The sequence below is a fragment of the Salmo trutta genome, chromosome 12 (genome assembly GCF_901001165.1).
Source record: "Salmo trutta chromosome 12, fSalTru1.1, whole genome shotgun sequence".
NCBI classification, from domain to species: Eukaryota; Metazoa; Chordata; class Actinopteri; order Salmoniformes; family Salmonidae; genus Salmo; species Salmo trutta.
Window position 1 is genome coordinate 84,797,296 of NC_042968.1, and position 14,165 is coordinate 84,811,460.

A 14,165-nucleotide genomic window follows, 5' to 3' on the forward strand; every position below is an offset into this window, starting at 1 on the left:
TTCATTTGATTATGTTTTTTGAAATTTGTTTTATCTTTTGACCAGTAGTAGTGTTTTTTATACATTACTCTCATGGAGAGTTATGTGTTAAAAATGGGGGAGGATACAGTCCTTTTGAGGTTTTGGATTCAGTTCTTTAAAATTTGGATTGAAGTTTACACACCTTGAGTGATATGTGAAGGAGTGTATTGTTGTGTTTGTTCTGTTCTATTCCCGATGGGTTATAGGTCTAACTTCCTGATTCCGTGGCTCTGCGATGGAGTTGAAATTGTGATGGGAAGTATTAGCCAATTTGAAAGAATAGTTCCAATAGAATGTGTTATTCTCTTTGAAATATGTTTAGACATTTGTATTAAGAATAATTGGTAAAAGTAATAATTTATCATGTGGTTAATGAACTGAACTAAACTGTTCTGATCTGTTCTTTCGAGGTTATCATGAAAAGTGACATCAGACGGTATCTTAATGCATGAAAGAGATAATTGGACCGAAAAGTGTGTACCTCAAACCCCCTCTAATTGACTGAAGAAGGAGTGACGAAGGCGTTGAATATGGCCCTGTCCGAACCATTTCTACTGAGAGGAATGGCCGAGCCAGCAACTGGTGTACAGTATCCGATATAAGCTATCAACTGCTTTTCTCTCATGTTTCTCTCAGGAGTGTGAGAGGAGTCCACGTGGAGTGAGCATGGGGAAAGGTGCTGTTCTAAACTTTTCTTATGTTGCTGGTATATTGGTTGATGAATGGACAAGACATAATGGGCATCCAAGGTGAAACATTGACATTGGGACATTATAATGTGCCATTCACTTTGAACTTTAAAGCTATCTGAAGAAGAACGAAGAGGACGCCAGAAGAATCAGTGCCTGGAGAGAGGGGTTTGGTCAACTGTGCCCAAAACTGTTTAGACTTTTGGGGTTTCAGGTTGATTGTAGAGGTCTATACCACGTGAAATTATAGTAATTTAGATTAAGAATGCATTGAGATACTGATCTGTAGAATAATCATGATAAAAAAAGTTAATAGTAGAAATTATGGGATAATTATACTGGATGTTAAAATGAATGTACATTCTGTTAATGTTGATAGTTAAAATTGAGTTGTTACTTTGAGTGATAGTACCAATTTGAGTCACTGAGCAATGTCATTTTAACATTTTGGTTGGATAACTAACTGAGTTCTAATTCTGATTTTATTTGGACATTTTATGATTTTTAAAACTGAAGGATTGATTTGAGTTGAGTAGGTTAATATGAGTGAAGAAATTAATGTATTAGGGATTGATTGTTTTGATTGTTGTTGAACTAAGGATGCTGACGCTATTATAAGCATGCCATGGTGACTGCCATGGGTGAACTCTGGTCTGGAGAGTGAAAATGATTCTAATCTATTTTGATCTATAGGCATTGCCTTAATAGTGGAATCATGATGCTTATCTTGGGTGATGTTCATTAGGCACCAAGGGGATTTATTTTAACTAGGAGTCACTACCTGGATTTGTACAACAAGATGTGCTAATTTTGGTTTCTGGGATAGAAATAGTCATTGGCAACATACTATGCTGATCCATTGGAGTGTGATAGATAACTAAAGATTATTTTATTAAACTCAATTGTTGCATGCACTGCATTATGCATTCATTATGTGAATTTCACTGTTTATGGAAAATATAGCTTTGAATCTCAAACTGTATGCATTTTTTGTTTTTCTTTGTGGGTTCGTACCGGTGAATGTATCATAATCTTCCCAGACAAATTGCTAGAGTGCTTAGTAAATGTTGGGGGATTGAAATAAGAGACAGTGCTGAGTTTCTTGGGATGTCATGTGCAGGAACCCCGTGCAATGAGTTATTGTTTTGTGATTTTTGGTTTATGTAGAATGTATGTATTTTCCATGTGAATGAATGTTCTTAAATCTTTTAGATACTGGGTCTCCTGTAAAGTTACTGTTCTGATTCTCTAGAAGGGACGGAGTCCGTTGAGAGGGGAATGTGGTGGATGAATCAGAATTAGTTGGCTAACATAGATAATTAAGATGTTTTATTAGTATAATATGCTTATGTGAGATACTTGTCATTAGAAAGTTTCCTTTGGAATCTGGTGTCTTTCAGTTACACATTTCCCTTAGCTGGGGCTCAGTCACTTGGGGCCCAGAGAGGGGAAGAGGTCAGACTTGTTTTTTACATGTCTCTGTTGCTATGCAGAATATCAGCAAGAGAGGAGGACAGAATGAAATATTGTCTTCATATGTGAATGTGTCTTTACCTATTCTTAAACCATGTGAAGGGATGGCGTGATTAATGGGGAACCAATTATTTGTCTCCACAATGTCTGTGCGCAGGTCACTCCCCTCAGTGAGCTTGTCCAGGAGTGGGAACAAGAGGTGTCTTACTGAGGATGGGCCTCTATGAGATAGCACTGACAGAGGAGATTTATGGTGTATTTTGATAAGAACGCCTAAAAAGCATTCCAGAGGACATGAACTAATGGTTTTGTTCTATACCGTACCAGGGAGGGACGGTTCTAGGAAGACCAGACACTCGTCTATATAATGAACACTGTTGAGATAGCAGCTGCTGTCTGCTGTGTTTTATAGATATCTTTTCATACCAAACTTAACCTTTGTGAACTGTTCCTAAGATTTGTGGTTCGTCAATGTACGTTGAAGGGGTGGTTCTTGGGTATAAAATATCTCAGTAGCCATTGTGTTAAAACCGTCCTGGCTCATTCGAGAGAGTGCATTATTGAAGGTGAAAGTACTTTTGCAAAAGTATCTTAATTATTAAAGATGTAGTTAACTCGGACTGGTGTGTTTGTAACTCTCCTCATTTGGTAATGCAGAAATTAGCCACCACAGTATACTAATCCGTTTTTGATGTCAGAGGACCGTTATTGTATGTTTTAACCACTCCTATAAAAATGGTAGATTATCAGATACTCAACAAGGTCTGATTTAATTATTACTGAAACAGGACCCAAATGGTAAATATAAAGATCAAGTCAATAAAAAAAGTTGGAGGACCCTTACTCTTCAGTGTTGTGATGCAAAAATGATATTAAAATGAATAGCGCATAGAATTAAAAAGGTATTGTCAGATATTAATTCTAGTCACATGTTTTTAACATGGACGATACATTGGAGATAATATTAGACAAGTACTGGAAACGATAGAACACTATGAACAATCTGGGAAACAAGGCCCGATATTCACAGCTGACTTTGAAAAGGCTTTTGATAAAGTACAACTGCAATTTATATATAAAAGCCTGGAAAATTTCAATTTTTGAGAATCTCTTATACAATGGGTTAAAGTTATGTATAGTGTAAAATAGTAAATAATGGCTACTTCTCTGAAAGTATTCAACTGTCATGAGGACTAAAACAAGGCTGTCCAGTTATCAGCATGACTATTCAAAGCAGAAAAAAGCATCCAGGTATCTCATTTTGCATCTCACAGCATATTGGCTATTATAATTGCTTAATACACTATACCAGTTTACAACCTATTGCTTCAACCTCAGTTGTAGCCAAACTATTAAGATCAAGACAATGGAACGCCTTCCATTGCATCGTTGATTGTCTTTTCAGAAATAACTGATTTTGAAACATGTGCATAAGAAAAAAGGAATGATACTTTGCATTGCAAGTACACTGTTTTAGCAAGCTGTGGTAAAGTGGCTAACTGATGTGAAAATGAAACGGTCTGATGTGCATCAACAGAGCAAGGCAAACCACAGAAGTTAAACTAGGCCCAGAGTGTACAATGCATATGGTGCTTTAGCAGGTTATTATTCTATATTTTATATCAAGTGGTTAATGAGTGTGTTTTGCAGAGTAGCTAAAAAAGAAACGGTACAGCATGCATATGAACAGCGTCCCGCAGCCACACCTATTAGTGTGGCTGTTTCTACAGCTCAGTAGCTCTGCCTGGCCTGTGGTCAGCCTGCTCTTCATGGAGAGAAGAAGTGTTATTGACTGTGCGTTTGTTTATTCCAAGTGTAACTCTGTGTTGTTTTTGTCGCACTGCTTTGCTTTATCTTGGCCAGGTAGCAGTTGTAAATGAGAACTTGTTCTCAACTGGCCTACCTGGTTAAGTAAAGGTGAAATAATGTACATATTTTTAAAAGTGAAAACATGAGTAGAACATAGAAGTGAGTTGACATTGTATACACTGTGGCTAGTTGTAAGCACAAAATCGTTTTTTACATTTCTCTGTTCAGTGAGTGAAACTTGTAGAATGTTTAAACCCATATGCTGTGGTTTCATGACTAGAGGGCCATTTCCCCATAGCAGGAAACAGAATTGTCTGAGCGTAATGACAACTACACGTTAATTTCTTGCCAAACTTTCTAGTTTACAAACATGTCCTCACCCCATACTCTGAGAGCTTTAACATCTACTGGTGGGCTTCCAATGTGGATGTTGCTTCTTCACCTCTACATAAGATATGGTAAGTAAGCTGAATAGTTTTTCTTGATAAGTCCAAAAATATTTTAAACAATAGTTTTTTGCTCATCTATTTTAAAGCATTGAAATGCTTTATTTTCAGTTGTTGCAGAAGACATCAGAGTAGTTGGACGAGTAGGAAACTCCATATTCCTTCACCCTAAAATGCACTTACAGGCCAAGATCTCTGACGTAAGATGGAAACATGTTGATACAGATATGTTAATAGCTAGAAATGGTACGCTTGTTCATTTAACGGATAGGTGTGAGATCTTTCTAAATGGTTCACTGAAGTTTAATGAAGGACTGAAAAGAGACAGTGGAAATTATACTGTTCAACAATACAGTGAAAATGGAGCTTGTCTATCCGAGCGGCGCATTGAGCTCAGTATTCTAGGTGAGTTGTTTGAAATGACTGCAAATTTTTACATCTGCTATAATCTAAAACATAATTTTTCAATTTGTCAGGGAAGTTTTAGCACAAGCATACACATCTATGTTGATTAAAGGGGCAATCTGCAATTCAAACAATAATGGTGTACACCCAGCCATTGTCTTGGTAAACAGCTGAGGGATGGGGCTGTAAAAATGTATCCACTCTCAAATTCAGACTGAGTTATGGATGCACAATATCAAAATGATTGTTTTAACAATGTTTTGAAGCTACACAGTTTGTTTACAATCACATTGTCTATAAACAATGGAGTAAAACAGGCTTATATTTTGGGTTCTGGTGGGGTACAACAGTTGAACTAAGCTCATTGTTACGAATCCCTTTGGCCCAGCGGTCTAGGGGGGATGGATACGAGACCCGTAACATAAATCATGCAAATTATAATCGTGACAAGTAACAGTGAGAACCAAAAACCACAGACAACTGAAATCTACCGTCAAACTCAAAAGGTTTATTTTAAACACACGGTAAAGGGATGTGAGAAAAGGGGCTGAGCTGGACCCAAGCAAAGAAACAATAAGCCAAAAACACCCCTAAGCTAGACTAGCCTCTTTCAAGAACAGTTAGCTAACTAACCAAAAATACAGAGGGTGGTCCGCCCAGTTCTAACTAGGGTACTTAGACACAGTATTCCTACGGGTAATGTATGCCCATGGGCGACTTGTCTTGGTACCCCCTTTTCTCACCAAACAAACAAACAGTCAAACAACAAAACAATACTCACAGGATTACTGGACAAATGTGACATGTAGTTGTAAAAATAAAAGAGATCAACACAGTGATAGAGAGAGGGGAGGGACACAGCGAGGGAGAGATTGAGAGAATGAACACAAAGATTGATCTCAGAGTGAGAATGAGCTCAGAGTGATAATGAGCTGGGGAGAAAACAACTGACTGGGTTTTTAAACCAAGGGAAAGGGGCTGTGATTGGGTGAGGAAAGGGGAGCAGGTGTCTTCTGATTGGGGACTGGTTGATGACTGATTGGGGAGTGATGATTGTCACCTGTGAGGAGGAGAAGGAGAGAAAAGAAACACAGGACACACACTTGTATCCGTAACACTCATGAGGCATTTATAAGTAATATTCTTCAAGAATCAATGGGTATATAATTAATTTAAGTCCAAAAATGTATGTACCCACTTGCAAATTGCCCCTTTAATGTAAGAATATGAGTTTTTTATATTTTGGCTTTCGTTCATTTATTGTCCATTAATGTTAATGTATTTGCTTCATTTTGACTGAAAATAATATTCTCTGTTGCAGCTTGTTGATTGACTTTGCACTGTTTGAATGTATATTTGTGTGACATGATTGATTTACATTTCAGAACCCGTCTCCAAACCAAAGGTGAGAACCTCCTGTACTTTTGATGGGAGAGTTGTTCTGACCTGCTCTGTTGATAAAGGAGACAGAGTTGTGATGAACTGGACCAAGCAGCCATATGCCTGGACAGGGTCCAATCAGACCCTGAGCTCAGGTCCTGTTCTATTCCTGGACAGCTATACGCCTGGAAACCTGACCTGTGTGGCAATGAACGAAATAAGTGAAGAATGCTTCAGTCCAATTGTCCCGACATGCAGAGGTACAGTAACTCCTCATTGACTTTCTGCATACTATTGGTCCAGAACCGTTCTCTCTGCACAGTACAGTAGACCTGCCCATTACTTGTCCTTTAATTGGGTAGGACAGAATGTATTGAACCAAGCTTTGAAGGCACAAATATTAATCAGGGGACAGGGTACTACAGAACAAAGTACCTTTTTTAAGATTCATGAATATATTTAGAATTAAACTGTGGCATTTGTTTTGGGAAAAGGTCGCACATCAGCAGTGGCTGCATTTGGGCTCTTTGCATTTGCAATGACGACACTGGCCGTCGCCATTCTAAATTTGAAGATGACGTGTCAGAAAAAGAACAAAGGTAAAAGTCAGACTGAATGTAAGTATCTACTTTATGCATTTTTGTTGTATTTCTATGGAAAATTCACATGGACCATTTCTATGGAAAATTCACATGGAACATTCCATTTCTCAAACTGCACTGTTGTGTGTTTAGATGTGGAGGAGAACAACTACATTGAGATGCGTGGGAATTTATGCAACAAATGTCCTCAGGAGGAGACCACAATCCACCTGGACCAAGACACCTCCCATTACGGTAACAGAGAATGACACACAGTACATTTCCATCACAGTTTATTAAGTGAGAGTTAAGACTTAAAGTTAGTGCATTCATCTTAAGGTAGTTGGTGAGACAACCACATATCACAGTCGTCGTCATTTCATCATAGTTTGTGTACAGTAACAAGTATTTTATTTTAACACCGCTTTATGATTATGAATGTATATTTTGTAAGATGTTGAAATTGTCTTACCGCAGAATTCTGCAGACCTATTGCACCTGCTTCCAGTCAGAGAAAGAGAAGACTATCACTGGAGTTGAATGATATCTATGTATGAAGAACAATGTGTTAATGGCATTACATTTCAATAGAATCTGTTTTTCAATGTGAAATATGCAACTACGCACCATAATTACTGATCATTTTTTACTATTCATTATGGTGTATTTCTGTGATGTATTTTTGTTGTATAGTCGTAGAGCCTAGAGAAGCGACATATAGGGCATTATTTCACCTGTATTTTGATATTGTATCATACCTGTAGTCACATGACTTCCTTATCAGACTGGACCACTAGGTGGAAGCATTACAGTATGATAAAGAAACAGGGTGACTAGAGGTGAGAAGAAACGTCACAGGATTACTGTCATTACATCAATAGTTGTTTCAAAATATATGGACGCTGCTGGGACGAATGTAAATTATTCCATTTCAAACGGTTCTGGTTATTATTGTCTAATGTACGTTTTTCTTCAAAATGTCCAGATAAAGGACTACTGAGTGGCACAGCTGTCTAAGGCACTGCATCTCAGTGCTAGAGGTGTCACTACAGACCCTGGTTTGATTCCAGGCTGTATCGCAACTGGCTGTGATTGGGAGTCCCATAGGGTGGTGCACAATTGGCCCAGCGTCGTCTGGGTTTGGCCGGGGTAGCCAGTCGCTGTAAATAAGAATGTGTTCTTAACTGACTTCCCTAGTTAAATAAAGGTATAGCCAGGGCTCTTTCCTGGAGAGCTACCCTCCTGTAGGTTTTATCCCCAACCCTGTTCCTGGAGAGCTACCCTCCTGTAGGTTTTATCCCCAACCCTGTTCCTGGAGAGCTACTCTCCTGTAGGTTTTAACTTTTACCGTGTTCCTGTAGAGATACCCTCCTGTAGGTTTTCACTCCAACTCCAACCTAGCACACCGGATTCTACTAATTAGCTGGTTGATAATCAGAATCAGGTTAGTTACAACAGGGGTTGGAGTTAACACCTACAGGAGGTTAGCTAGCTCTCCAGGAACAGGGTTGGAGAGCCCTGGCAGAACATACTACACTCATTACATTGTTAAACCTGCATTAACCTATAACAGTCTAAGCCCTATCTAAGCGGGGGGGGGGGGGGGGGGGTTCTACTAAGCTACAGTATATGGAATTGTTTGAAGAAGGTCATACCAAGGACCACTTAGCTATTTGATTTGATATTTAAAGACCCCTGGAAGTATCCCAAAAAATATATATAAAATTATTGGATGAAAAATTATTTTGGGACTTTGGACTGCTATTAGCCCATACAAATGCATTGAATGACAGATTCACTACATGGAACAACAGATAGTACCCCGGACAATCTAAAGGAAGTTTGTTCTGAAGTGTCTGTCCTATATCTGAGAGATATATGAAAGATCAGTAAAAAAAATAAAAATGTATACATGTATTTAACCTCTTATTTTTGGCACAGTCTCCATACAGTATATACAGTACTTCCATACATTTTTTCAACTGGTACAGGGAGACTTTCAGACGAGTCTTGTGAGGCCTGCAGGCCTTCTAGAGCAACACAACCGACATGTACGTGTTCGTAAGAGTCTTATTAGTATGGAGCCCAAACTGTTTGGACGCTACAGACCGAAGTTGGCAGATTGGCTATACCGAATTCAGACGATTCCCAAGACGCTTATGGAGGTCGCAGTGCAAAACGGAGAACACCATCGTGTTCGTGAGAGTCTCATCTTTCCAGAGATATAATAGTTTGTAGGCCAAACCGATTGAAGTGTCAACTTTCTCCGCCAATGTGGAAGTGCGACAGCGGCGGATGCGGCAGATGCGGTGGATGGAGATGCATCCAGTGCAAAACTGATATCTCTAGCTTAAACTGACAGATGTTTATGGGGTGTCGTGACGTTGTATTAGTTAATGTGACGACTGTTGCTCATCGAATGATTAACTGTTTATAATTACGTGATTAAATGAATTAAGCAATGAATCAAGCAATTATTAACTCATTAACCTGGGGCACCATGGGAACATTGTTTTGATTGAGTTTCTATTTCCCAAATTAACTCAAAGGATATCAGAATATCGATTACAACAGTCGCTAAATTAATCAGTTTCCTCTACAGTCTCATAATCTGAAAGTCGTATAATCCGGGAATCTGCACGGACCCGGGCTTTACCACTGAATTTACCACACCAATCTTAGTTGATTATTTATTTACTAGCAAGCTAAAATGATGATAAAAATGCACATACACAAAACACAGTCTAGCTATTGATTAGGACTTAGTATAACGGGCCAACACACTATGGCGCTTGTTACCCAAAATGTAGCTCTGTAGCTCAGAGCTCACAGCTTCGGCTCGAATGGTGTCGATACCACGATTCAATGGAGAGTGGAGGCTGGGTGGTTCGGCTTGAATTCACCCGCTTAGACACAGCTACTCGTCCGTAGCTCGTGTAGAAAAATATTTCTTTGTCTTCAACCTTGTGTTTCGTTTTGGGGTTCGTCGACTTTGTTAGACCTTGGCTGCAGCTTGGGGTCAATAGTCTTCTATGTTAATTCTTCACTCTCCTGTCTTATACCCTCGGGTCAGAAGTGGGTGTAACAGCCTTTAGGGCGATTCTCTGGGCGGACCAAGTAAAGGGGGGCAAGGCTTAGATTTGGCTACAAATCCGATTTTAGACACTAACTTCACATTTCATCTTTATCAAAACATTCTGTTTGATTTGGATATTTTCCAAACAGCGTACAATGTATAAACATCAGGCATATACTGGGAAAACTCTTAAAGGTACAATGTTTTCATAATAACGTCATCTCTTAACCTTTAAAAACAAATACAAAAGTTACATACATTTTAATATTCCACTTTTCGTCATAACCACCATTGTGGCTGACGGAAACCATTGTTCCAAAGTCCCTTTATTGCATGTTTAATGTTCTGAGGCCAGTTCTCCATTGTTAGGACAAAGGAATTTCTCTGTATTATGGGCATGAGGTGTCATAAAACCCCCACATCTTCAGACCCCTAGATCTCTCCTCCTCTGTTGGGGGTTTGGGAGATAATCTGTAGGGTGGTGGTCTCCTGTACCCTGACCTGATCAGGACAGTCATGACAGTGGATTGTTTTATTACGCTAATTACATTTCCATGGGGGGTGCGGACATCGACTCTAGGGTTTTTTAAAGAATGTTGTAGAATGACTGGGCATGAATATTTCTCTCCCTGTGTGGAGGGAGAGGAATATTATCGCCTGAAGAGGAATATTATTTTCTTGCATAGAATGTAACAAGCTGAACAATTAAATAGGTAAACATTCTACTATGGGGTTATCTGATTTTGCTGTTGCTTACTCGTATTGTTGGCTGTGGTAAATTGGACAACAATTTTTCATTAGTAAATTCCAATAACCAAAGGTACTGGGTCCCAGCTGTGCCTGGCTCTCATTTGAATTATAAACTCAGCAACAAAAAAAAAGTCCTCTCACTGTCAACCGTGAGATAGGGATAGGATTAAGTAATCCTTCTAACCCTCCCCCCCTACCCTCCCCCCCAAAAAAAGATATAGATGTACTATTGTAAAGTGGTTGTTCCACTGGATATCATAAGGTGAATGCACCAATTTGTAAGTCGCTCTGGATAAGAGCGTCTGCTAAATGACGTAAATGTAAAATGTAAATGTTAAAGTCATCATTCCAGTTTCATTACAGGTGATGTTAGAATAAAGAATGTAAATACATGTAAATGTACTTACTACAAGTTTTGTTTTAGTGTCAAATAGACTATATATGCATACATATAATTGTTATAATTTTACTGTATGAATTGCAATGTCAGCTTAGTAAATGTTGATTGTTTTTAAACCTCATCTTAGCCAATTTTCATATTCATACCATTGCTATCGGTAATCTTGAAGAAAACACTAGCATAATGTCACCTATCTACAGTATATAGTCACTTCCGCAATTTAAATTATGATTTGGCACACAAAGTGCATTTAGCAGTGTAGCAATGGCTCTAATTGCAAATTGATTTTCATTGCTGATCTTAGGCAATAGATACAAGGACTTATTACAAAACACGTTTTGAGAAGAACTTTTTTTATCTTCTAAATGTAGTAAAGTACATATTTAGATTTCTTTTTAACTAAAATATATTTTGGGATAGTTAATGACATTTGCAGGTTATTTTTTCATGAAATAACTATGTAAATAATTAGTAGCTTAACTAGTTCACATCAATTGTAATAATAAAAGTCAATTTACTAATTTCAAAACACTTTATCCAAATGTGCTATTCTAAAATTGGTATAAGAAACATTAAGGTATTTCCAATGTATTTCCCTTGATCTTCAATAGACTTGTGTAATAAAGAAGGACGTATGTGTATTCTGCACATAAATAAATGATGATCTAATAGGGTGCAGGAATTGCTGTAGAAATAGCTAAGGTCTTTGTAAGTTCCAAATCTCAGGAAATATATGAAGATGAAAGATAGTTGATAAATATTTTTCTAATATATGCACTATAAAATAACTACTGAACTGGCTAGTGTTTTGGTAGATAAGTACTCAGTACTCCATTTTAATATATCGTTTTTGGCATGATGTAAAAACTAGCTAATTATATCCAAAACAATGAATAATGATATTTATATTTGGATTGTTACCATTTGGATTGTCTGCTTTGTAACATACTGTAAAAGCTGATTCGTCTAAGAAGGAAATGGACCTAGAACTCTCCCACTTCCTCTTACAGTCACATGACAACCAATTAAACCACATTGGACACCCAACAGATGCTTGCACCTGTCACAGTAGCCTTACCCACATGGGTAAGCTACCGTCCTGTAGGTTTTAACACCTACCCTGTAGACATAATGAGTCAGGTTACAGACCACGTAGCTAGGCCTAAGACATAACTTGTCAAGTATCAGACAATGTAGCTAGGCCTAAGACACAACTTGTCAGGTTACAGACCATGTAGCTAGGCCTAAGACATAACTTGTCAAGTTACAGACAATGTAGCTAGGCCTAAGACATAACTTGTCAAGTTACAGACAATGTAGCTAGGCCTAAGACATAACTTGTCAAGTTACAGACAATGTAGCTAGGCCTAAGACCCCTACACATAACGATTCAGGTTACAGATCATGTAGCTAGGCCTAAGACACCAAGACATAATGAGTCAGGTTACATACCATCCGAGACTTCACGGCAGAAGCACTACAAGGACCGTTGACTGAAGGAAATATCCCGCATTCACAGGAGTCTTCTGTGCCTTTATTGCGACCTGATTAGAATTAGGTTTTTACTGAAAAGTAGGTTGATATTGTTTAGTTATATATTTTTGGTAGTTTGTATGATTTGTTTTTTGGGGGGGGTTAGGGTTAGGGGGGGTCTGTATTATCCACCCGCACAGTAGGTGGCGGAATGCACATTTCATTGTTGCAAACGCCATTATACCATAGAAGAAGAAGATGAGGCCTTTCGTTTGGTTTTGAGTCTTGAGTTTTGGCATGCATTTTTGTACATATCTATTTTTCTTCACCATCTGAACAAATGATAACCTGCTTAGACTGGCCAAACAAGAAGTCAAGAAGGAGCTTGCCCTGGACATATGGTAATGTTGCTGTCTCCTGAGTATAGACAGTCAACACCTAGACGCACGTGCTTACTTCCAACATTTATGCACACATCAAATCAGGTTACAGACCATGTAGCTAGGCGTAAGACATAACGAGTAAGGTTTCAGACCACATGGCTAGGCCTAAGACCCCTAGACATAACGTCAGGTTTCTGACCACGTAGCTAGGCCTAAGACCCCTAGACATAACGTATCTGGTTTCTGACCACGTAGCTAGGCCTAAGACCCCTAGACATAACATGTCAGGTTACAGACCATGTAGCTAGGCGTAAGACATAACGAGTAAGGTTTCAGACCACATGGCTAGGCCTAAGACCCCTAAGACATAACGTATCTGATTTCTGACCACGTAGCTAGGCCTAAGACCCCTAGACATAACATGTCAGGTTACAGACCATGTAGCTGGACCTAAGACCCCTAGACATAACGAGCACGGCAAATATAGTTGGCTAATTAATAGTTTCATAACATATGGGAGTCAATTGTTAGAGGTTAGCATTGGTGGTGTTAGTCTGGGTGGTTTTTAACGAGTATGGTTCGTAATGTTGGTTGTGCATTTTCTTGAGTGTGTAACAGGGGTTTGTGTCGAGCTAGCATGCTAGGTGAAGTTTGCAGTAGCGCTGGTGTGAGTTTTAGTTTCCTGGATAGCAAGCTCGCTCATGGTTTTGGTCAACAGAAATGTTTGGGGTGGCAGCCAGGAGGTTAGTCAATTGTTTGCAGCTGGTAGTCGTTAGCTACTGTAGGGCTGATGTTTTTTTTGCTCGTGGGCAGGAACATTTTGTGTTGACCACTTTGGTTATGGTTTTGGTAGCTTTAGTTGGCGCTGTTGCAGAAATAGATTTCCAGGTTTGGAGTCTGGACCCAGCAAACAGGGGACATCCTGAGGACATTCGGCGACGTTCCTATTAGGTCCCTTAAGGGTTTCGGTGTGACATTATCCCACTGACATTCTGAGAACGTTCTCAGTACGTTGCGTGATGGTCCCAAGGAAGCATTCTCTGGGGGACCTTTGTCTATTTCCCTGTATGTTCCCAGGACGTTACTGAGGACCATGTCAGGACCTTTTTAGAACGTTCTCAGGATTTTCATTTTACAAGTCCTTAGGACGTCTCGTGATGGTCCCAAGGGAACGTTCTCTGGGGGACCTTTTTAATAGGTCCTGGTTTGACCCAAGGTCATTTTCAGGACGTTCTTAGGACATTGTGTCATGGTCCCCTGATAGTTTTGTCTACATCCC

At 39.0% G+C, this 14,165-nt stretch overlaps 2 protein-coding genes across 5 annotated transcripts in view; both read left to right on the top strand.

The window, feature by feature from the left end:
- LOC115204510 (uncharacterized) overlaps positions 1-14,165 on the top strand; it is a 41,758-nt gene that overhangs the window by 25,523 nt on the left and 2,070 nt on the right. The window lies entirely within an intron of this gene.
- LOC115204509 (T-cell surface antigen CD2-like) lies at positions 4,081-7,715 on the top strand. Of its 4 annotated transcripts, none has more exons than XM_029770156.1 (6): positions 4,081-4,450; positions 4,550-4,843; positions 6,229-6,483; positions 6,718-6,822; positions 7,017-7,059; positions 7,282-7,715. In XM_029770156.1, exons 1-6 carry the CDS (start codon positions 4,363-4,365, stop codon positions 7,346-7,348), a joined length of 852 nt encoding a protein of 283 aa, XP_029626016.1. In that variant the 5' UTR covers positions 4,081-4,362; the 3' UTR covers positions 7,349-7,715. The 4 variants fall into 4 exon arrangements, with proteins under 4 accessions (XP_029626016.1, XP_029626015.1, XP_029626017.1 ...); XM_029770155.1 differs by having other exon boundaries at positions 4,082-4,450; positions 6,958-7,059; XM_029770154.1 differs by having other exon boundaries at positions 4,085-4,450; positions 6,718-6,840; positions 6,958-7,059.